Below are 24,292 nucleotides of genomic sequence, written 5' to 3'. Positions count from 1 at the left end.
TAACTTTTTTACCTTTAATAACTTTTATCTTTAATAACTTTTTTACCTTTAAGTATGGAAGTATAATTTTTTTACATCTTATAAATAAATTATTATTTGTAATTTTTTAAGATTGAATAAAAACATATAATGCATTTTTTATTAATTTTATTTTAAAGTTCTCCTGAAAAAGTTATATTATTTTTAATGGATTGGCGTGCAAATAGGGCATGGTTTTCAAAGTAATATTCTTGGCACTAAGAATTTAGTGGGAACATATAATCACTACAACTATTACAAAAATGATTTTCAACGCACAATAAACAACAATAAATAACAACAGGCAATTTATAATATCCACGAAACTGCTTATTATTTTTTGATAAAGCAACTTAATAATTTGTTTGCCAGAAATATATAATTTTTGTAAATATTTGCCAAATAAATTTTTAAAGCAGGAACACATACTTATGTAGAAAATAATTAACACTTATAATTTACAAAAGAATCATAAGATATTTTTTAAAAATAAAAGTTGAATTTCTCACAACGGAAAGTTAAATTCAAAACGAAGAAATGCGCACAAACGCAGTACCAATATGTTTCACATGCTGTCAGAAAACAGCTAAACAGCATGAGAACCCTGCTCTCTATCAGGGAAGGAAGATAGAAGCGTGACAGTTCTGCTATCTATTTTGAGAAAAAGCAACTCAATAGTAGGGCGAGTCAAACCGACAACGGTAGAGTGCGCTGCAAGTGTCGTAAATGCGTCTTTGAAAGAAAAAAATATTCAGGCCGATTTCTCAACCTCCAATTTTTCGTACGACACAGACACACAGAAAAGGCGATTTAGCCGACTTTGGCATTGAAAGAGTTAACGGTGTTTTTATTTCGTTATGAAAAATCTAAAACAGCATAATAACATTTCAACAATTTTATGATAGCATATTTTAAATAATTTTTGTGGCTGGCTCCACTTTTTAATTTGGGAGACCAGTGTTCTTTAACTATCTTAATTTTTAATTTCTTATCGCTTTATTTTATATATAATTAGGTTTTCAACTAACTGAACCTAACTGTTGTGAACATTTGTAATACACAAACACAAGAATCATACGTAAACTAACGTCCACATTCTGTTTTGTAATTGCATGTTTTTATTAAAAAAGTTTAAGAGAAAAATGCGTAGCCTACTTACCCTGTTCATATTTTATCAAAATATCCATAAGAATATCGAGGAGTTACAGGTGTTGACCCACTAAACAGCTGAACAGAATCACTAACACAACACTGCTGAGCAAAACAAAAGAAAACGTACGATTGACTGACCGGCTTGCACCATAATATTTAGTCAGTTGCTTGCCCTTCCCCCGGTCGCCTGCGCGCCCGCTCGCTTTTGTTCACCGACGCGCGTTCATTCAAAGTTCGATATCTTTCACGGACCATATTTTAGCTCTCGCGGACCACTGATGGTCCGCGGACCACTGGTTGGGAACCACTGGTTTACACTGTTACACACCCTCTCTACATTGGTGTAACTTAAATGTCTCCCTGGAAACATTTCGGGAGACTGTGGATCTTTAGTTTCAAAATAATAAATAACAATAAAAGCAGGTTCGTCTATAACTGTACCTCTATTTATTTTTCTACCATAGTTAATTGAACAAAAGTAAACACAACATTATCTTGATAGCTATAAATTTTTTTGGTACAGGAGTTAGTTACTTAAATATAGAATTGGCCCAATACATTAGAAGTTACAATTTATAATATAGGTTAATACCTTTATAAGTTAAAATTTTAAAATAGGGCCGGCCCGTGTCAAATTATTTAGAGGTGCCTACACTATAGTTAAAAATAAAAATAAACAAACCCAGAGTGATAATTATTAGCACGTAGCATAATTAAAGTCCTGCACTTCCCACTTGAGTTATCACATTTATAGTACAAGAAATTGTGTAGCACTGGCACGCTGTAGAAGATGCGGGAAATTTGGGGGTCGTATATTTGGAACTTGCTGGTCGAGAGTGATACATCTTACTGTAGCCGGGCTGCCAGGTGGCGCCTCAGTATTTTCTGGTTAGCGAAGACAAGGAAAAGCATTTGGCCGCAATTTCGGCGCTGACTCTGGGATACCAATTCTTCGGTACTGATTCTTGGATACCGGTTCTGGGATACCAATTCTTGAACACCGGTTCTGGGATACCAATCCTTGAATACTGATTCTTGGATACTGATTCTGGAAACCTGTCTGTGAACAAGCCAAATCCAAATGATTAGACCTACTTCACAGCCAGTCATTAAATAGGCATACATGCATACAAAAAGGGAAAGGGTTGGGGAAGAGAAAGAGGGTGTCTAAAACTCACCAGAACAGGGTGTTGACCTTGCACTCAGGAGGGGTCCCGCCGGGATGCGCGCGAGGTCCTGACCGACACAAGCGCGGTAAATGCGGAAGCACTCATAATTTAGATTTATTAAAATTTAGCCAAATATAACAATTTATACATTGAAACACAGACTGACTAATTACTATCTAAAAACGTAGGAAAACATCCCTTGACGAGACGACTACATTCTAGTGGGCATGTCGAAATTGAATATTTCTGAGCTATGGCCGAGAATGAAGTAGTCAGTATTGACGTCGTGACAAGAAGTCCCTGGGGGGTCGGTGTGACGCTTAATTAAAACAGGCGCTTGATTTAGTAAGGAAGGGGGGGGGGGATACTTCGTATTTAGATCCGAGAGGTTCCAAAGACTTCCGATTGAGGGATCGAGAAATACTTACTTCGATATATTGACGGTGTTAGTCTGTTTTCAATAATTAGTGACAAATAATTTATTTTTATGTTTCATATGGACCACACGTCATCTCAAAAGACTAAGTTTAGTTTTTGGTTTGCATATACTGGTATTATATGCGTCAAAATATTTCTTTTCGACTCTTAATCGCTGCAACATGCCACAGTGTTCAAAAACTGATTCTTGGTACATTGTGTTGCAACACTTTGTTTTCCATTAGACTCACGTCACCAAATACGTACTTCATCTAGCGAAAAAGGGCCCTTTTAAAAGAAAGAAAAATAATACCTAACATGCATAATGACCCTCAATCTAGTTACTTTCAAGCATTGAATAGGTACAGAAAATTAAAGAGAAATTCTAACCGTCCGTTTACTACACATACTTGTTTACATTGCAAATCAAGTAAAAAAACAAATAAAAAAAAACAGCCTAGTACCAACAAATTAAATAGGTCCCCGTAAATAAAACTTAACTCCTATCTTTCTAGAACTACCGTCAGTTACAATATACAAGCAAACTTTCTATATGAAAACATCACGCAGCAACTAACAAGTCGAATGACAACTAAAAATTAATTTGAAGAGTAAAACCTCAAAAACGTTCTTAGATTATCGAAACTAATGAATGGCCTTCCTAATATCTTCGAAAGTGTAGGCAAAGCAGTCCAACGACAGTAATAATTACATATAGGATTAACAACTAAATCGGTGCATAGAGTGCATCCCTACATGCGGTATTACATATATAATTATTACTGTCTTAAATAAATCCCGATGTTACGTTTCACCTTTGTTATTCATAGTTATCAAAGGCACGAGCCTTCACTCTAAAAAAAATTTGTACTTTTACAAGGGAAATTCTTGGAAACCCTGTTGCCAAGGATATTTCTTGCAAAACTACAAGGCAGAGCCTTGCAAAATCGCACATGGTACAAAGTTCTGCCTTGTAGTTTTACAAGTAATATCCTTGGCAACAGGGTTTCCAAGGATTTTCCTTGTAAAATATACAAAAATTTATTTCAGTGTTTGCTAAATTGACATACCAAAGGGAGTAGAAAGAGAACCCCAAACATTAATTTTTCATTCCATTTCACTTTTGACATACAAATGTTGTTCCCTGAATCTTTTTTTTTTTTTGAATTTTCTTTCGTGTGACGACCGGCCTTAATGATGGAGGAGGACGTTATACTGTCAGCCGTGGCTGTGACGTCATTGGTGATCCTCGCAGTAGTTCGCTCTGGTTGTCAATGTTTCACATAAATCGGTGAACTAAGCTAAAGAAAAAAACGGAAATTCTTAACCCGCCATTTCGAAGACATCAACTCAGTAAAAACGTATTTACTGTAATAGGACGTAAGCGCATTACCCCAGCAACAACAATGTACAAGCCAAACTCAATTTTAGATGGTGGTTTCAAACAGAATTCATCACAAAATATCCATGGTATAAAGTAAACATTGACAATCCTGCCACAGATCGTCGTACACAACAGTAGCTGATGCGTCGTCGAACATTATATCGCTCTATGGAGTCGCAGAAAATGACTCCTGATCTACAGTCAAGAGGTGAAGTCTGGACCTTAACTGCTCGCCAGAAACAGTGTTGTGTCTCAGGATCAATTCAAGGTAGTGGCATGCAATAGTTGTGACTGTATTTATGCTTCTAGACAATTACTGAACCTTTATTAATATTGTTAGTCAAATTACCAACCCAACCCAAATTATATGTAATTTTCGATAGGTTGCTTCAGAAATTGGCCAATTTAGTGCTTGTATATCTTATTACTCATATCAAATGTTAAACTTTTTAGTAGATATAATTTGAAAATACAGCCCAGTGACGGATACAGGAAACAAATTTCAGGGGGGGGGGGGAATTTAGAAATAACTAAATAGATAAAATTAGAATGGAAAGTTAACAACAAGTGGTGTGGAATGTTACATTATCAGTTTCAACGTGAGTTACTTCTATGTAACTTTTTTGTTCCAGACGTTGTGACAGCATCTTACCCTGCATCTCCAAAAATAACATACCGTATGCACTGAAGTATCGCAAATTTCTTCGTAACTTGGGTGTATGAGAGATATATCTCCCCGATCCCCCCTTTTTTTGTGTCCGCCACTAATACAGTTTATGCTTGTGACTCGTAGGTAGATGAATGTCAGGCTGACGCTATTACTTGTCCTTTCAGTTCGTTGAGACCTGGGTTTTCTGTAATGACAAATTCTATGCATGTAAAACAATTTTATGGGCATACGCCACTGATGGTTTTCTTTCGCTTTATGTCATAGAGAAACACAAGAATAGATTAAAGATGTTTACAAAAACACATAGAATAATAAGCTAACATCAGCCGATGTTAAATATTGAACTAATAGACAGCAGAAAGAATTCCGCGGAAGGGATTAGGCAGAAAAAAAATATCATGGACAGATGAGTACAGTGGGCTGACGACAACGAAGAGATGGTTTTAACAGGAACCTTAGACAACACAGCGACGCATAGGCGATCTTAACGATGCAACTAAACATATATTCTGGATAATACAACGATGCCAGCACAGGTTTCTTTATGGCATAAGTGAATACCAGCAATGATTTATGTCGGTCAATTTTTTTAATACAACTTCCTGATTGCTATAATTATTGCGTCAATTGCTTCAAGAATGGCGTCAGCCCAACATTCATCTTCTAGTCATAAACTCCGAAATCAAAACTCTTAAAAAAAAAAAAAAAAAAAAAAAAAAAAATCAATTTTTTACGTGTGTCGATTTGGTGTGAAAATTAACATGAATGTACAGTTTTGCTTTGGGAAGAAGGGGCAGGTGGTACATCTCTTGTACCGCCCCTAAATGCGCCGACGATCACGCAGACGCTGAAGGCTAGTGTTGAGGGAGGAGTAAACACAGAACAACCCCCTATTATGCGAGAGAGGCACAGTGCCCGATTCAAGTTGCCATATGCTGTTGGCTTTGTCGGGCCTTGATACACGATTGGCAGAAATCCCTCATTTAGCGCGCATGGCTTATCTGTTCGTTAAAAAAGTGTACATTATTTTAGAAAAAAGTGCGAAACAAATGTAATCAATGTCGGTAAAACTAACGAAGTGGTAGGCAAGTGGCTAATCAATCCGCGGGGAGTCACACAAATGTGATTAATTATGTGCTTTTCGAAACTATTTCAACCCTTTGTATCCATGTAAGTTTTCACGTCCATATTTTTTATTTACTTTATGGACGCTTTTCATCTAATTGACTATGTGATTAGTAACGACACATGCTGGAAAGTTAGGGAGGCATAGGCCATGGACTAATGCTAGGAATATTAGTTGCAAAATTATCTTGTGGTCAAAAACACCACTTATATCGATTTTTTAATTTACAGTGCCATATTTTTGGGGATTTAAAATAAATTATTTCTAACAATGCGTAACTTCTGAGAAAGAAATTCTAAAAATACTGTTTTCTTAGCATTTATTCATCATACCTTAAACGATTAAGGCTTACAAGTTCCTTTACCCTACTGTATATTGTTTATAAATAGAATGATACTTAACTACAAACCTATCAGAAAACTCCTCATGGGAACAACAGTCCCATAAAGGGTGAAAAAACCTACAGGTACTGGCTATCTCGAGGCTGTCACTCACTCTTGAACTCTCTTCTCGTCGCAACTCCTCTGTGCTGCCGAACCCATCCTTTACTCCCATCGCCCATGAGCTCGTGGTTTCCTACCATAGACCCGGCGCTGCCATGGGTGTTAATTCGAGGCAACACTCGGTGGAAAGCCCAGACACTGACAAGAGTCTGTGTACACCACTCTGCCGCCAACGTGGGCATGCAGACCCATGAACCAGGCCAATGCACAGGCAACCCCGCCAAACCTCTGGGCAGTAGATAGCTGCTCCAAGCCAAGCAAATTTAACAAAGAGGCATTTCATTATTCATCTGTCCTCTCTGATTTTCTATTTCGTGTAGTTACTAATGTGAGCTATGCATGTGAGTTTATCTAACTCTACACCATGCTTAGTGGCGTAAGAATAGTTTGATATTGCTTTTCTGTGGTGCTTATCTTTATAATCTTTAACATGTTATTTTATCCTTCTTTCTGTATGGCCAGTATATACTGTTCTCATAAATATGGTATTTTGTGTACACTGGCTGTCTCCAATAGTATTTAAATGGTTGTAGACTGAGGGCAGTAAGTATTGAAGGTTTTCTTAAATCATTTGGATTATGTAGATGTTATGTTTCCTTTAGTATCAAACCATGAACTTCTAAGTCGATGACGTCTGTTTAATTATAACAGTGAAATATATATACAATGTAGAAGTGTAGCTGTATGGACACGGTGGATGTTGCAGGCATATCGAACCTGGTGAGCTGCGCGCAGCTGGACGAGCTGCCCGAGCTGCCGGCGCACGACGAGGAGCGCTTGCAGCGCGCGGCGCAGCTGCTGCAGCAGCGACTCATCCTCCGGCAGTGGCTCGGTCAGCACCACCTGCAGCACCACTACCAGAGGTATGATACACGACTGAGAACCATGATCCCTCACATCCCCAGTCCGTTCTCTGCCTTGACCATATCCATTGTTATACATCCCCCACCAGTTATTCGGTCAGCAAAACCTGCAGCACCAAAGTATGATACACGACTGAGAACCATGATCCCTCACATCCCCAGCCTGTACTCTGCCTTGACCATATCCATTGTTATACATCCCCCACTAGTTCTTCGGTCAGCAAAACCTGCAGCACCACTATCAGAGGTATGATACACGACTAGTGTTTGGGAAATCTCGACAGTCTCGAAGTCCTGGGACACGAGACAACCCACGATCAAAGTCCCGGGACGTACCCGGCTCTTCCAAGACTTTTAAGAATAAAATTAGAATCGAGTTCAGTAGTATGTATTGGCCGGTCCAAGGACAGGCGCCAGGTGCTGGTGCCTGGTGCCGACTGCCATCTTGGATTTGTGACTCACGGCGGCCATCTTGGATGACCTAGACCTTGACATTTGACCTTCAAAATTTGCCAAATTGGTCAAAATTTATCCAAAATTCACCAAAATTTCCTGTTTTTCGGAAAACAATCCCGCCAAAAATCCTCAAAAAATTCGACATTTCGAAAATAAGGATTTCGAAAAACCTCAAAAGTTATTTTGCCTTAGAAAGAACATGTATGTATTCCATATATAGGCTAAAGCATCTATGTCTACAGCCTCCGATAAGCCTCTGACATCATGGATTATGACGTCACCTTTGCAATATCCGTTACGACCGCCATCTTGGATTATGATGTTACCGTTGCTATTTCCGTTATGGCCTCCATCTTGAAAATCTATATTTATTATCCGATTTTAATGAAAAAAATTTAAAATTTATAAAAATATTCAATTAATAAAATTTTAATAAAATATTTTAAAAACATATACTTACGACATGGAGATAAGAGTCCTCGGTTCAACCCAGCGACAGCAAAAAAAATGTCAGGTCCTTTCTCCACTGAAACCACCAGCAGACTGACCTCCCACCACTTATGCCAAGGTATATTTCTTGTCAACTAGTATGACGTCACGTCCGCCACCTTGAAAATAATTAAATACTATCTGATTAAAATAAAAAAAATTAAATTTATTAAAAAATTATTAATTAAAATTTAATAAAATATTATTTAAAAACCACAGTTGCACATATTTTTATGGTAGCCATCTTGGATGATATAAATGTTACATGTTACAATACGCCCACCATCTTGGTTGAGTATGTTGTCATCGTTACACTTTTCGTTATGCCCACCATATTGGATTGGATTTTATAAATATTGCATGTTTCGTTACGGCCGCCATCGTGAAAATCCGTAATTTTAATGCTAGAAATTCCGAAAAAATTCCAAAAAAATATTTTTAAAATTGTCTACTTCAAAAGTTTAACTACTTAAACGATTTCGGTCCTCGGTTCCCTTCCCTAAGAGAGTAAAACAGTAATTGATTAATATATTTAAAAAATTCTCTTTAAAAAGTTATATAAATGTCTGACATCACACCCACATTTAGAATTATGTCACCACTGTATCAATTGTCGTTACGGCCGCCATCTTGAAAATCTTGATTTGTTATCCGATTTTAAAGAAAAAAGTTGAAAATTCATCAAAAAAAACTTATTAAAATACTGATTGATTATATCGATTCCCGTTCTTGGTTCGAAACCGGTAAGAACAAAAAATAAAAAACGACTGATGCTTCCTCCACGAAAGCAACCTGCAGACTGACCTCCCACCACCAATAGCAAGGTATATATCGTCTGCTGGTATGACGTCATGTCCGCCATCTTATCTTCGTACACTGGAGGCCACCATCTTCTTTTCACCTGCTAGAGTGCGCTGATGCCATTTTAGTGTTTTTTTTTGTTCACCCTACCTTTACCTAGACTGTTGGCATTGAACTTTACCTTGACCTTGAACTTTTACCTTAAACCTTGATCTTTAACTTTGACGTGCACTTTGAAATTTTACCTTGACCTTGACCACCATCTTAGATCCATCATTTTGTGTTCAATACTTGCTACCAGGAACGATAGTTAACATATATCACCTGCTAGAGGATATTGCCACCATCTTGTTTTCATCTGCTGGAGGACTCCATCATGTGTATGTATGTACTTGTCTGATAAAGTGCATTACCATCATATTTGTTTAAGTTTTACCCGCTAGAGTGCAGTGATAATTTATTATTACTGTGACACCCGCCATCTTTTCATTTGGGCACCATCTTGGAATTGTGTAATTATTTAGCTAGAAATTCGGGGAAATTACAAAATTCACCAAAAAAATTTACAATCAATTTACAAATTAGTTTGATCAGTTCCTGTCCTTGGTTCGATCCCTGGGCGATGCAAATAATTTTGGATTTATGTAAAAATATAAATTTCTATAAATAAAATGGTAAGACATAAAAGAGGTTTAAATCCTGTACTACCAGCCTCCAGTGAACCGATATGAGCGCCATCTTGAATATTTGTATTTATTCACCTAGAAATTCGTGAAAAATTACAATATCCACCAAAAAATCTTCCATTAATTTACATATTGAATCGATGGATTCCTGTCCTCGGTTTGATTCCTGACCAGTGTCAAGTGTAACTAAAAATTAAATAAATTTTATAGTCTGTTTTCCATTAACTTTCGCAGGGTTTATTAATCATTCACACTACGAAAAACAACTCAAGACAATATACCTTTCCGAAGAATTAAATACATTGCCGATAAGCTTAACATCAAAGTCTAGTTATTCGATACTTAGAAAAACCTCTAAACTGTTCATGTACAAAGCCATACATATAAACCAAGCGTCTTCGGACTACGAGACCGGGTCATGAACAATGTCAGACATATTACTATTCATTGGCAAGAATAATCGGGAGCACACGGAGTAAACCGTCAAACATTTTCTTTGATATCAGAAAAATCACAGAAAAAATTTAAAAATAATAAAAACATTCTAATAATAAATAAAAAAATTGATAAAAAATTACACATAAATCCAGGCTTGTAATAGAACTCTATCTTTGCTCAAGAAATGAGAAGTTCACAAGCTGGCACACGCTGTACTGTGTGTTCGTTCCGTTTCCTGTGTGTAATGTGTTCGTTTCGTTTCTTGTGTGTACTGTGTGTTGATTCCGTTGTCTGTGTGTATTGTGTGTTCATTCCGTTTCCTGTGTTTACTGTGTGTACTGTGTTTAATCCGTTTACTGTGTGTCTTGTGTGTCTTGTGTGTTGTATGTTCATACCATTTCCTGTGTGTACTGTTTATACTGTATGTTCAGTGTGTTCTTTTGTTGAATGTGTGACATTTCGTTAAAGGCACGTATTCAAATCAGTAGTATATCTGAATGTTTACTAATCCAAAACCTCTTTGTCTTGATAAAACAATTTTTCAGGGATTCTTGGTCTTCTTGTAAGCGTAAAACATGTTACCTTGGTTAAATTGAATATAATTAGCTGACTTCGAAGAAGGTCATGAAGTTCGGAAAAGACTGGTCTATATGTCTGACATTGTTCACGACCCGGTCTCGTGGTCCGAAGACGCTTGGTTTATATGTATGTATGGCTTTGTACATGAACGTTTTAGAGGTTTCTCTAAGTATCGAATAACTAGACTTTCATGTTAGGCTTATCGGCAACGTATTTAATTCGTCGGAAAGGTATATTGTCTTGAGTTGTATTTCGTAGAGTGAATGATTAATAAACCCCGCGAGAGGTAATGGAAAACTGACTATAAAATTTATTTAATTTTAGTTACACTTGACACTGGTCAGGAATCAAACCGAGGACAGGAATCCATCGATTCAATATGTAAATTAATGGAAGATTTTTTGGTGGATATTGTAATTTTTCACGAATTTCTAGGTGAATAAATACAAATATTCAAGATGGCGCTCATATCGGTTCACTGGAGGCTGGTAGTACAGGATTTAAACCTCTTTTATGTCTTACCATTTTATTTATAGAAATTTATATTTTTTACATAAATCTAAAATTATTTGCATCGCCCAGGGATCGAACCAAGGACAGGAACTGATCGAATTAATTTGTAAATTGATTGTAAATTTTTTGGTGAATTTTGTAATTTTTCCCTAATTTCTAGCTAAATAATTACACAATTCCAAGATGGTGCCCAAATGAAAAGATGGCGGGTGTCACAGTAATAATAAATGATCACTGCACTCTAGCGGGTAAAACTTAAACAAATATGATGGTAATGCACTCTATCAGACAAGTACATACATACACAAGATGGAGTCCTCCAGCAGATGAAAACAAGATGGTGGCAATGTACTCTAGCAGGTGATAAATGTTAACTATCGTTCCTGGTAGCGAGTATTGAACACAAAATTACGGATCTAAGATGGTCGTCAAGGTCAAAATAAAATTTCAAAGTCAAGGTCAAGGTTTAAGGTCAAAGTTCAAGGTGAAGTTCAAGGTTAAGGTAAAGTTCAATGCCAACAGTCTAGGTAAAAGGTAGGGTGAACAAAAAAAATACACTAACATGGCATCAGCGCACTCTAGCAGGTGAAAAGAAGATGGTGGCCTCCAGTGGACGGAGACAAGATGGCGGACATGACTTCATACCAGCTGACGATATATACCTTGATATTGGTGGTGGGAGGTCAGTCTGCAGGTGGCTTCGGTAGAGGAAGCATCAGTCGTTTTTTATTTTTTGTTCTTACCGGTTTCGAACCAATTACAGGAATCGATATAATCCATCAGTATTTTAATAAGTTGTTTTTTGATGAATTTTGAACTTTTTTCATTAAAATCGGATAATAAATCACGATTTTCAAGATGGCGGCCGTAATGACAATTGATACAGTGGTGACATAATTCAAAATGTCGGGTGAAGTCAGACATTTATATAACTTTTTAAAGTGAATGTTTTAAATATATTAATAAATTACTGGTTTACTGTCTTAGAGAAACGAACCGAGGACCGAAATCGTTTCAGTAGGCTAGTTAAACTTTTGAAGTAGGCCATTTTAAAAATATTTTTTGGAATTTTTTCGGAATTTCTAGCATTAAAATTACGGATTTTCAAGATGGCGGCCATAACGAAACATGCAACATTTATATAATCTAATATGGTGGGCATAACGAAAAGTGTAACGATGACAACATACTCAACCAAGATGGTGGGCGTATCGAAACATGTAACATTTATATATTCCAAGATGGCGACTAACAATAAGTGCAACGGTGATTTATAAATAATATTTTATTAAATTTTAATTCATAAATTTTTAATAAATTTTAATTTTTTTTATTTAAATCGGATATTTAATTATTTTCAAGGTGACGGACGTGACGTCATACTAGTTGACTAGAAATATACCTTGGCATATGTGGTGGGAGGTCAGTCTGCTGGTTGTTTCCGTGGAGGAAGGACCTGACGTCATTTTTTTTTTTTGCCCTTGCTGGGTTTGAACCGGGGACTCTTATCTCCATGACGTAAGTATATGTTTTTAAAATATTTTAATTGAACTTTTTTATAAATTTTAGAATTTTTTTTATTAAAATCAGTTGATAAATATAGATTTTCATGATGGAGGCCGTAACGGAAATAGCAACGGTGACGTCATAATCCATGATGTCAGAGTCTTATCGGAGGCTGTAGACATGGATGCTTAAGTCTATATATGGAATACATACCTAAGTGTTCTTTCTAAGGAAAAATGACTTTTGAGGTTTTTCGAAATCCTTATTTTCGAATTGACGATTTTTTTTTTTAGAATTTTTGGCGGTTTCTTTTCCCCGAAAATCAGGAAATTTTAATGAATTTTGGGTAAATGTTGGCAAATTTTGACCAATTTTTAGCAAACTTTGAAGGTCGAAGGTCAAAGGTCAAGGTGAATGGTCAAGGTCATCCAAGATGACCGCCGTGAGTCACAAATCCAATTTGGCTGTCGGCACTAGGCACCAGCTCTTGGCGCCTGTCCCCGGACCGGCCCATATATACTACTGAGTTCATTTTTGGCGAGATTTAAGTATCAATAAAAAAAACCACTTAAGTAAAAATTAACATTTAATGAACATAAAATAAAATGTTATATATAATATTAATTAAAGTCTAAAAAAATTCGTATGTTTAGTTTTTATAATTACATATTATGTTTTTAGTCAATAAAATCTTCTAAAAATAAAACAGGATTACAATTTATTAGAATAAATAGTCATACTAATCATTAATAATTATCACCTAGTCTCTACTCATCAGTCATATAAATAATACTAGTAGACACGTGGGGAATCCCGCAGTGTGCACCAAATCAATTTGTGTGGCATTCCATTTTTTTTTAATAATTTGGGATAAATGACATTTTGAAGAAGAATAAAAAAAGTAAACGGTGTTGGTACAAAAGTTATTATGTAAATGTTATTGAACACATCAGTAAAAATAACTGTTACACAATTTTTTTACAGAAGTATTATATCCAAACATTCCAATAATATACACATTTACAATCCTATTTAAATACAATGTTGGAAATGATGTGACCATCGTTCACTTTTTGGTTGTACGTATCTTCAATACTAACTGATGCTATGAGAAGTAACTACATGTAAGAGGTTATGTTTGTGATACAAAATATCAACAGTAATTTTAAAAGTACTTATAGGAAAAGTCTGACGTGCCAGAAGTTTTGGTTAAGCGGTTTTTTGGTGGAATTTTTTTGTTTAAGTTGAAGGATTCTCCAAGATTTCTTTATCATAAGTTCTGTTTTTTATGACAGAAGTGCAATTTAAAAAGAAATAAGTAAACGTTGATGTTTCAAGTGGATATCCGATTCGATATTGTTGCCCGCCGTAGCCGGGCATAAACATAAAAGTCAAGTAAAAGCATTAAGGGCTAATTTTGGATAACTAAGTAGTATATAATAGGGGCTCCGGGGACAGGCTTCAGGCTGTGGATTGAGATTGTCGGTCCGCCATATTGGATTTGTGACGTCACGGCGGCAAAAATTCCTCAAAATTCCTCAAAAATGACTCAAAATGGCTCAAAATTTCCCGTTTTAAGAAAAAAATTTCCTGTTTTCGAGGGAAAAATTCCCGTTTCGAGGGAAAATTTCCCGTTTTATTCCTTAAAAATCCCAGCGGCTGAAAATTCCTAAAACTGGCTTAAGCATCCTTAACTCAAGCCAACGTTAAGCCATTTATAGGATTATGACGTCACCGCTGCAGTTTCCGTTACGCCCGCCATCTTTAAATTTACTATCCAATTTTAATGAAATAGAATTTTTTTTAAAATTTATAAAAAAATTCAATTAATAAAATTTTAATAAAAAATATTTTAAAAACATACGTTAACGACACGGAGCTCGGAAGTCCTCGGTTCGAACCCGGTGAGGGCGAAAAAAATAAAAATGGCGACCGATCCTTCCACCACGGAAGTCACCTACAGACTAACCTACCACCACCAATAACAAGGTCAACTAGTATGATGTCATGTCCGCCATCTTGTCTTCGTCTGCTGGTAGCCATCATCATCTTGTTATCGTCGGCGAGAGTGCGCTGACGCCATGTTAGTTTAATTCTTATCTGCTAGAGTGCAGTAATCATTTATTATTGCTGTGTCACCCGCCATCTTGTCATTTGGCCGCCATCTTGGAATCGTGTAATTATTTAGCTAGAAATTTGGGAAAAATTCCAAAATTCATTAAATAAATCACTCATTAATTTACAGATTGATTCGATCAGTTTCAGTCCTTGGTTCGATACCCGATCGATGCAATAATGTTTAATTTGATGTAAAAAAATAATAATTTCATTATTCCATGTTCAACATTCTTAAAGAGACATTAAAACCTCTACTGTCATCATCATCCTATAAGCCATCAACACCACCATATTGGAAATTCGTAATTGTAATGCTAGAGATTCGGGAAAAAGTTCAGAAATCATTAAATAAATTTCCAATCAATGTACTGATTAATTAGATCGACTTAGGTCCTTGGTACGATTCTGAACAATGAAAAAAAAATAACAATTTAACATAATAGTGACAGGTTCGAGAAAAAAACAAAAACAACACAAGTTCTTTCACAAACATAATATTTATTACATAATATATATTCTACTACAGGATCACTTACGAAAGCCAGCAATCTTATAATCATTTAGTTCCGCAGCGGTGTGAAATGACTAATTCTTAGCTCCAATCGGTTTATACTAGACAGAGTCCAGCCAGAACCTTTACAGACATAGTCCACCTCTTCTGGACAGAGTTTCTGGATACCGTATTTAACAGTTTGCTTCACATCGTTAGAACTGTAAATTACTGCAGCCGATGTCTTGAATGCACACTTCTTCACTTTGTCATCGAACGGATATGGCTTTCCATATATACAGTCCAACCACAAGTTATATTTCAAAGGTCCGTTTGTTGCTACATCATCAGTAAGCGATTGATTATCTTCTGTCTGATATCGTCAAGAAAATTACAAATGTCCTTCGACTCACCGAACGTATTTAGATAATAGTAGTCTTTCAACGTTCCACGAAATGCAGACTGCGCCAAGTAGAAGACATTATCGTTCACTTGTAATGCTCCGAACACAGTCTTAGGTTTAGTTCCATGTTCAGACGTCATAACAATCGGTTGCTGGACATCTGTTTTTTTTGGTTATACGCTTTCGTGTCTCCAATCTAAAGCGAGGAGTCGAAATGTCGGCAGGTAGTTCAGCAGTAGGAGCACAGACTCCACCTTTACATTTTTTCGCATGATGTCGCAAACTGTCAATTCGAGTAAACCATTTAAGGCACTCATCACATCGAAACTTCATGCGAGAAGGATTCTTCGTGCATTTGCTCCGCTCATGTCTTCGTGCATCATGGGAAAATGCGAACGACGTATCACAGTAGCTGCAAGGATACCGTGGTGATGAAGACGATCCTTTCAGACCCGATCCAGATACAGGCGTTGCAACAGTAGTACCATTTCCAGGCATTCTCTTATGCACATCGATGCATCGTTGTTGCGACGATACCTTTACTTTCTGCCGACCAGCAGGACCTTTGCATGCCTTCATGTGCGTTTTCATATTATCTTTTCTGGCTAACTGCTTATGACATTTCTCACAAACAGACATTTTACGATATAGGTTCTTGACACATTCGCTCCTCTCGTGTCGCCGAGCATTGCTGTTGTTTGAGAAAATCTTGTCGCAGTAACAGCACCGATGTTCGCTAGTTGTCATATCAGCATCCATTGAAGTCTCCATCGAGGTCGTATCGTCGATCGTCGTGGTTTCCTGCACATCCAGCTCAGTAGTCATTAAGCTATCTTCTGCTGGTGGTATCACATCTGTTGAAATCTCCTCCAATGTTGACGTCGTCGTCGTTGCCAACGAGATCTGCTCCACCATGGTCGTCGCTGACGTCAAGGTTCCCGTAGACGATGATACAACGTCCATCGAGTTCGGCGTTAAAGTCGGTAAAGATGCCATCGAGTTCTCAAGAACAGGTAATTACGTGACTTATGTACCAAATGAAATAATCTAGATGATCCTTACACCGTCGTTGACAGTAACAAACTGAGCGACCTGCTGTCTAGGACTCGCTTATATACATGCACCGGATGGAATAATACGCTAGTCAAATCAAGAATCATTTACAATAATACTAGAGTCAAAACAACATTAAAAATAGAAGGACCATCAACGAAAAGGCAGCACATTTGGAAGCACCGACAACGAAAAGGCAGCACCGACAACGAAAAGGCAGCACATTTGGAAGCACCGACAAAGAAAAGGCAGCACCGCCAACGAAAAGGCAGCACATTTTGGAAGCACCAACAACGAAAAGGCAGCACCGTCATCGTAAAGGCACGGACCGCAAGACCGGATCATGTCAATATCAGACATATAGACCATGAACTCAGTACACACAGGAAAAAGGAATGTACACGCAGGAAAACGGCACGTACACGCTGGAAAACGGAATTTACACTCAGGAAAACGGAATGTACACGCAGGAAAACGGAATATACACACAGGAAAACGGAATTTACACGCAGGAAAACGGAACGTACACGCAGGAAAAACGGAATGTACGCGCAGGAAAACGGAAGGTACACACAGTAAAACGGAACGTACACGCAGGAAAAACGGAACGTACACGCAGGAAAAACGGAACGTACACGCAGGAAAAACGGAACGTACACGCAGGAAAACGGAAGGTACACGCAGGAAAACGGAACGTACACACAGGAAAACGGATCGTACACCCAGGAAAACGGATTGTTCACGCAGGAAAACGGAATGTACGCGCAGGAAAACGGAAGGTACACGCAGTAAAACGAAACGTATACGCAGGAAAAACGGAACGTACACGCAGGAAAAACGAACGTAAACGCAGGAAAAACGGAACGTACACGCAGGAAAACGGAAGGTACACGCAGGAAAACGGAACGTACACGCAGGAAAACGGAACGTACACGCAGGAAAACGGAACGTACATGCAGGAAAACGGAACGTACACGCAGGAAAACGGAACGTACACACAGGAAACGGAACGTACACGCAGGAAACGGAATGATTACAGTCTCCAAAATTCATTGGCTCCAATATTCATTGACTCCAATATTCATTGGCTCCAATATTCAGTTACTCCAATATACATTGACTCGAATATTCATTGGCTTCAATATTCATTGGCTCCATCAGTCATTGTCACCAACAGTCTTTTGGTTCCAACTTATCATTGTTGAGCAAAGATAGAGTTCTAGTCCAAGCCAGAATTTTATGTATTTTTTGTTTTTATTTTAAATTTTTTATTAATTTATTTTTATTTTTAAATATTTTTTTCTGTAATTTTATGATATCAAAGAAAACGTGTGTGGTTTTTTTCTGTGTGCTCCTGATTATTCTTGCCAATATTATGATGGTTAATCCGTGTGCTTGCGATCATTCCTGCGGTTTCGGTCAAAGGTCAAAGTCACACCCATCCAAGATGACAGCCGTGACGTCGCAATCCAAGATGGCGGACCGTGAGAAATCTGAGAAGCACTAGCAGGAAGGACGAACTTCCTTCTCCTTGAAGACTATCGATGCCATTCTTCTTATGCGATCGATAGTGAGCATCCCGCATATAAGAAATAAATATTATTTACCTGCAAGCAACACGTGACGTCATCTGATGTTGAAAAGCGGAACTACTTGCAGCAAGTACCTTTGCATGAGATAAATTAACTCTCACCACTGAATAGTGCTATTGTAGTCAGTTAGAGACATGAAGTTTCGTAGCCGCGCCGCCAATTAGTCATGCAGTAGCGTAACCATACGTTCTGGAAGCTTGGTAGTCCTATAGCCTCGGGATCACGTAACCTTGAAGACTTGCAATCGCATAGTCTCGTAACCTCATGGCACGTAGTCTCGTAGTCATGATGCATTGGAGCCTTGTAGACTTGAAGCTACGTAAGCAAGTAGCCTTGTAATCTTATAACATAATGGTGATGGAGCAGATGTAGTAAAAGAGAAAATTCCGTCGAAGACAAATGTAGTAATTGTAGCCTTGTAGACGAGTAGCTTCGTAGTCAAGAAATCATGCAGACTTGTATTCCTGTATCCATGCAGACACGTAAACTCGTTTTCTAGAGGCTTCGTAGATCTGTAGCCTCGCAGTCTCGTCAACTTGAAGATTCGTAGTCACGTAGTCTCGTAACCTCATGGCTCGTAGTCGCGTAGACATGATGTAATGGAGCCTCGTAGACTTGAAGCTACGTAGGCAAGTATCCATGTAATCTTATAACATAATGGTGGTGGTGCAGTTGGAGCAAGAGAGAAAATTCTGACGAAGACAGATGCTGCAATTGGAGCCTTGTAGACGAGTAGCTTCGTAGTCAAGTACTCATGTAGACTAGTAGTTCTGTATCCTCGCAGTCACGTAAACTTGTGAACTAGAAGCTTCGTAGCTCTAGCCTCGCAAGCCGTGTATAACTCGTAAATATCTAGAACATTTTAGAATCGTAGCCATGTGGCCTCATAGTCTCTTAGACTCGAAGAATTCTAGCCAAATATATTTAGAGCCAAAAGACTTTTGGAACCAAAAGACTGTTGGTGACAATGACTGATGGAGCCAATGAATATTGAAGCCAATGAATATTGGAGTCAATGTATATTGGAGTAAATGAATATTGGAGCCAATGAATATTGGAGTCAATGAATATTGGAGCCAATGAATTTTGGAGCCTGTGATCATTCCGTTTCCTGCGTGTACGTTCCGTTTCCTGTGTGTAAATTCCGTTTTCCTGCGTCTACGTTCTGTTTTCCTGCGTGTACGATCCGTTTTCCTGCGTGTACGTTCCGTTTTCCTGCGTGTACGTTCCGTTTTCCTGCGTGTACCTTCCGTTTTCCTGCGTGTACGTTCCGTTTTCCTGCGTGTACCTTCCGTTTTCCTGCGTGTATGTTCCGTTTTTCCTGCGTGTACGTTCCGTTTTTCCTGCGTGTACGTTCCATTTTTCCTGCGTGTACGTTCCGTTTTCCTGCGTGTAAATTCCGTTTTCCTGCGTGTACATTCCGTTTTCCTGCGTGTACGTTCCGTTTTCCTGCGTGTATGTTCCGTTTTCCTGCGTGTACGTTCCGTTTTCCTGCGTGTATGTTCCGTTTTCCTGCGTGTACCTTCCGTTTTCCTGCGTGTACGTTCCGTTTTTCCTGCGTGTACGTTGCGTTTTTCCTGCGTGTACGTTCCGTTTTTCCTGCGTGTACGTTCCGTTTTCCTGCGTGTAAATTCCGTTTTCCTGCGTGTACGTTCCGTTTTCCTGCGTGTAAATTCCGTTTTCCTGCGTGTACATTCCGTTTTCCTGCGTGTACATTCCGTTTTCCTGCGTGTACCTTCCGTTTTCCTGCGTGTACCTTCCGTTTACCTGCGTGTACGTTCCGTTTTTCCTGCGTGTACGTTCCGTTTTTCCTGCGTGTACGTTCCGTTTTTCCTGCGTGTACGTTCCGTTTTACTGCGTGTACCTTCCGTTTTCCTGCGCGTACATTCCGTTTTCCTGCGTGAACATTCCGTTTTCCTGGGTGTACGATCCGTTTTCCTGCGTGTACGTTCCGTTTTCCTGCGTGTACCTTCCGTTTTCCTGCGTGTACGTTCCTTTTTTCCTGCTTGTACGTTCCGTTTTTCCTGCGTGTACGTTCCGTTTTACTGCGTGTACCTTCCGTTTTCCTGCGCGTACGTTCCGTTTTTCCTGCGTGTACGTTTCGTTTTCCTGCGTGTAAATTCCATTTTCCTGTGTGTATATTCCGTTTTCCTGCGTGTACATTCCGTTTTCCTGAGTGTAAATTCCGTTTTCCAGCGTGTACGTTCCGTTTTCCTGCGTGTACATTCCTTTTTCCTGTGTGTACTGAGTTCATGGTCTATATGTCTGATATTGACATGACCCGGTCTTGCGGTCCGTGCCTTTACGATGACGGTGCTGCCTTTTCGTTGTTGGTGCTTCCAAAATGTGCTGCCTTTTCGTTGGCGGTGCTGCCTTTTCTTTGTCGGTGCTTCCAAATGTGCTGCCTTTTCGTTGTCGGTGCTGCCTTTTCGTTGTCGGTGCTTCCAAATGTGCTGCCTTTTCGTTGATGGTCCTTCTATTTTTAATGTTTTTTTGACTCTAGTATTATTGTAAATGATTCTTGATTTGACTAGCGTATTATTCCATCCGGTGCATGTATATAAGCGAGTCCTAGACAGCAGGTCGCTCAGTTTGTTACTGTCAACGACGGTGTAAGGATCACCTAGATTATTTCATCTGGTACATAAGTCGCGTAATTACCTGTTCTTGAGAACTCGATGGCATCTTTACCGACTTTAACGCCGAACTCGATGGACGTTGTATCATCGTCTACGGGAACCTTGACGTCAGCGACGACAATGGTGGAGCAGATCTCGTTGGCAACGACGACGACGTCAACATTGGAGGAGATTTCAACAGATGTGATACCACCAGCAGAAGATAGCTTAATGACTACTGAGCTGGATGTGCAGGAAACCACGACGATCGACGATACGACCTCGATGGAGACTTCAATGGATGCTGATATGACAACTAGCGAACATCGGTGCTGTTACTGCGACAAGATTTTCTCAAACAACAGCAATGCTCGGCGACACGAGAGGAGCGAATGTGTCAAGAACCTATATCGTAAAATGTCTGTTTGTGAGAAATGTCATAAGCAGTTAGCCAGAAAAGATAATATGAAAACGCACATGAAGGCATGCAAAGGTCCTGCTGGTCGGCAGAAAGTAAAGGTATCGTCGCAACAACGATGCATCGATGTGCATAAGAGAATGCCTGGAAATGGTACTACTGTTGCAACGCCTGTATCTGGATCGGGTCTGAAAGGATCGTCTTCATCACCACGGTATCCTTGCAGCTACTGTGATACGTCGTTCGCATTTTCCCATGATGCACGAAGACATGAGCGGAGCAAATGCACGAAGAATCCTTCTCGCATGAAGTTTCGATGTGATGAGTGCCTTAAATGGTTTACTCGAATTGACAGTTTGCGACATCATGCGAAAAAATGTAAAGGTGGAGTCTGTGCTCCTACTGCTGAACTACCTGCCGACATTTCGACTCCTCGCTTTAGATTGGAGACACGAAAGCGTATAACCAAAAAAAACAGATGTCCAGCAACCGATTGTTATGACGTCTGAACATGGAACTAAACCTAAGACTGTGTTCGGAGCATTACAAGTGAACGATAATGTCTTCTACTTGGCGCAGTCTGCATTTCGTGGAACGTTGAAAGACTACTATTATCTAAATACGTTCGGTGAGTCGAAGGACATTTGTAATTTTCTTGACGATATCAGACAGAAGATAATCAATCGCTTACTGATGATGTAGCAACAAACGGACCTTTGAAATATAACTTGTGGTTGGACTGTATATATGGAAAGCCATATCCGTTCGATGACAAAGTGAAGAAGTGTGCATTCAAGACATCGGCTGCAGTAATTTACAGTTCTAACGATGTGAAGCAAACTGTTAAATACGGTATCCAGAAACTCTGTCAAGAAGAGGTGGACTATGTCTGTAAAGGTTCTGGCTGGACTCTGTCTAGTACAAACCGATTGGAGCTAAGAATTAGTCATTTCACACCGCTGCGGAACTAAATGATTATAAGATTGCTGGCTTTCGTAAGTGATCCTGTAGTAGAATATATATTATGTAATAAATATTATGTTTGTAAAAGAACTTGTGGCGTTTAATTCCTCGAACCTGTTACTATTATGTTAAATTGTTATTTTTTTTTCATTTTCCAGAATCGTACCAAGGACCTAAGTCGATCTAATTAATCAGTACATTGATTGGAAATTTATTTAATGATTTCTGAACTTTTTCCCGAATCTCTAGCATTACAATTACGAATTTCCAATATGGTGGTGTTAATGGCTTATAGGATGATGATGACAGTAGAGGTTTTAATGTCTCTTTAAGAATGTTGAACATGGAATAATGAAATTATTATTTTTTTACATCAAATTAAACATTATTGCATCGATCGGGTATCGAACCAAGGACTGAAACTGATCGAATCAATCTGTAAATTAATGAGTGATTTATTTAATGAATTTTGGAATTTTTCCCAAATTTCTAGCTAAATAATTACACGATTCCAAGATGGCGGCCAAATGACAAGATGGCGGGTGACACAGCAATAATAAATGATTACTGCACTCTAGCAGATAAGAATTAAACTAACATGGCGTCAGCGCACTCTCGCCGACGATAACAAGATGATGATGGCTACCAGCAGACGAAGACAAGATGGCGGACATGACATCATACTAGTTGACCTCGTTATTGGTGGTGGTAGGTTAGTCTGTAGGTGACTTCCGTGGTGGAAGGATCGGTCGCCATTTTTATTTTTTTCGCCCTCACCGGGTTCGAACCGAGGACTTCCGAGCTCCGTGTCGTTAACGTATGTTTTTAAAATAATTTTTATTAAAATTTTATTAATTGAATTTTTTTATAAATTTAAAAAAAAAATCTATTTCATTAAAATTGGATAGTAAATTTAAATATGGCGGGCGTAACGGAAACTGCAGCGGTGACGTCATAATCCTATAAATGGCTTAACGTTGGCTTGAGTTAAGGATGCTTAAGCCAGTTTTAGGAATTTTCAGCCGCTGGGATTTTTAAGGAATAAAACGGGAAATTTTCCCTCGAAATGGGAATTTTTCCCTCGAAAACGGGAATTTTTTTTCTTAAAACGGGAAATTTTGGGCCATTTTGAGTCATTTTTGAGGAATTTTGAGGAATTTTTGCCGCCGTGACGTCACAAATCCAAGATGGCGGACCGACAATCTCAATCCACAGCCTGAAGCCGTGGACCGACAATCTCAATCCACAGCCTGAAGCCTGTCCCCGGAGCCCCTATTAGATACTACTTAACTACCTACGTAAAACAAATTAAAGTAAATATACTAGATAAAGTTTACTGGATAATCCTTCAACATAGTACAAAATAGGATAATCAACAGTGCGGCGCATATGGAAGCTAATGATAAATAGTTAGAATATATAATATAAAAAATAATACCTTTACAGAGAATATAAATTATAGACGTAGCTAATAATATAAGTTATTATCAAAAATCTTATACCAAAATACCTAGTTACAAGCGTAGATAAAATACATAAGTCCTTTCAGAAGCAGAAATTATTGACATGATCAGTGAAAACATGTGTCTTATTAATAAATTTCACATTTTACGTAATAAAGTCTATAGTTTTTAACGTTTACTTTTTTCTGAGAATCACAAACGATCAGCTGATTTCCTGTTCTATACCAAAATTCAACTAGGTCAAAAGCGCCCGTGCATGCGAGACGAGCCACTGCGTAAACGTACGTTCCTACACGCCGACTCACGTAAAGGCTAAATCCATTATCATCAGGGCTTAGCTATCACATTGTCTGTTTCCGGATTCCTTAATAAATATCATATAACGAGGGCAACGTAGGCCTATT

General features: G+C 38.4%; 1 protein-coding gene across 4 annotated transcripts in view; it reads left to right on the top strand.

Annotated features, from left to right (window-relative positions):
• LOC134531178 (apoptosis-resistant E3 ubiquitin protein ligase 1) overlaps positions 1 to 24,292 on the top strand; it is a 404,465-nt gene that overhangs the window by 170,159 nt on the left and 210,014 nt on the right. For all 4 annotated transcript variants that reach the window (XM_063366812.1, XM_063366811.1, XM_063366814.1 and 1 more), the window contains exon 2: positions 7,146 to 7,302. In XM_063366812.1, coding sequence (XP_063222882.1) covers positions 7,146 to 7,302 — 157 coding nt within the window. The remainder of the gene's footprint in view (positions 1 to 7,145; positions 7,303 to 24,292) is intronic.

The sequence above is a fragment of the Bacillus rossius genome, chromosome 3 (assembly GCF_032445375.1).
Source record: "Bacillus rossius redtenbacheri isolate Brsri chromosome 3, Brsri_v3, whole genome shotgun sequence".
Taxonomy (NCBI): Eukaryota; Metazoa; Arthropoda; class Insecta; order Phasmatodea; family Bacillidae; genus Bacillus; species Bacillus rossius.
The sequence above is the reverse complement of the archived record's forward strand: the minus strand, read 5'-3'. Positions and strand labels throughout refer to the sequence as shown.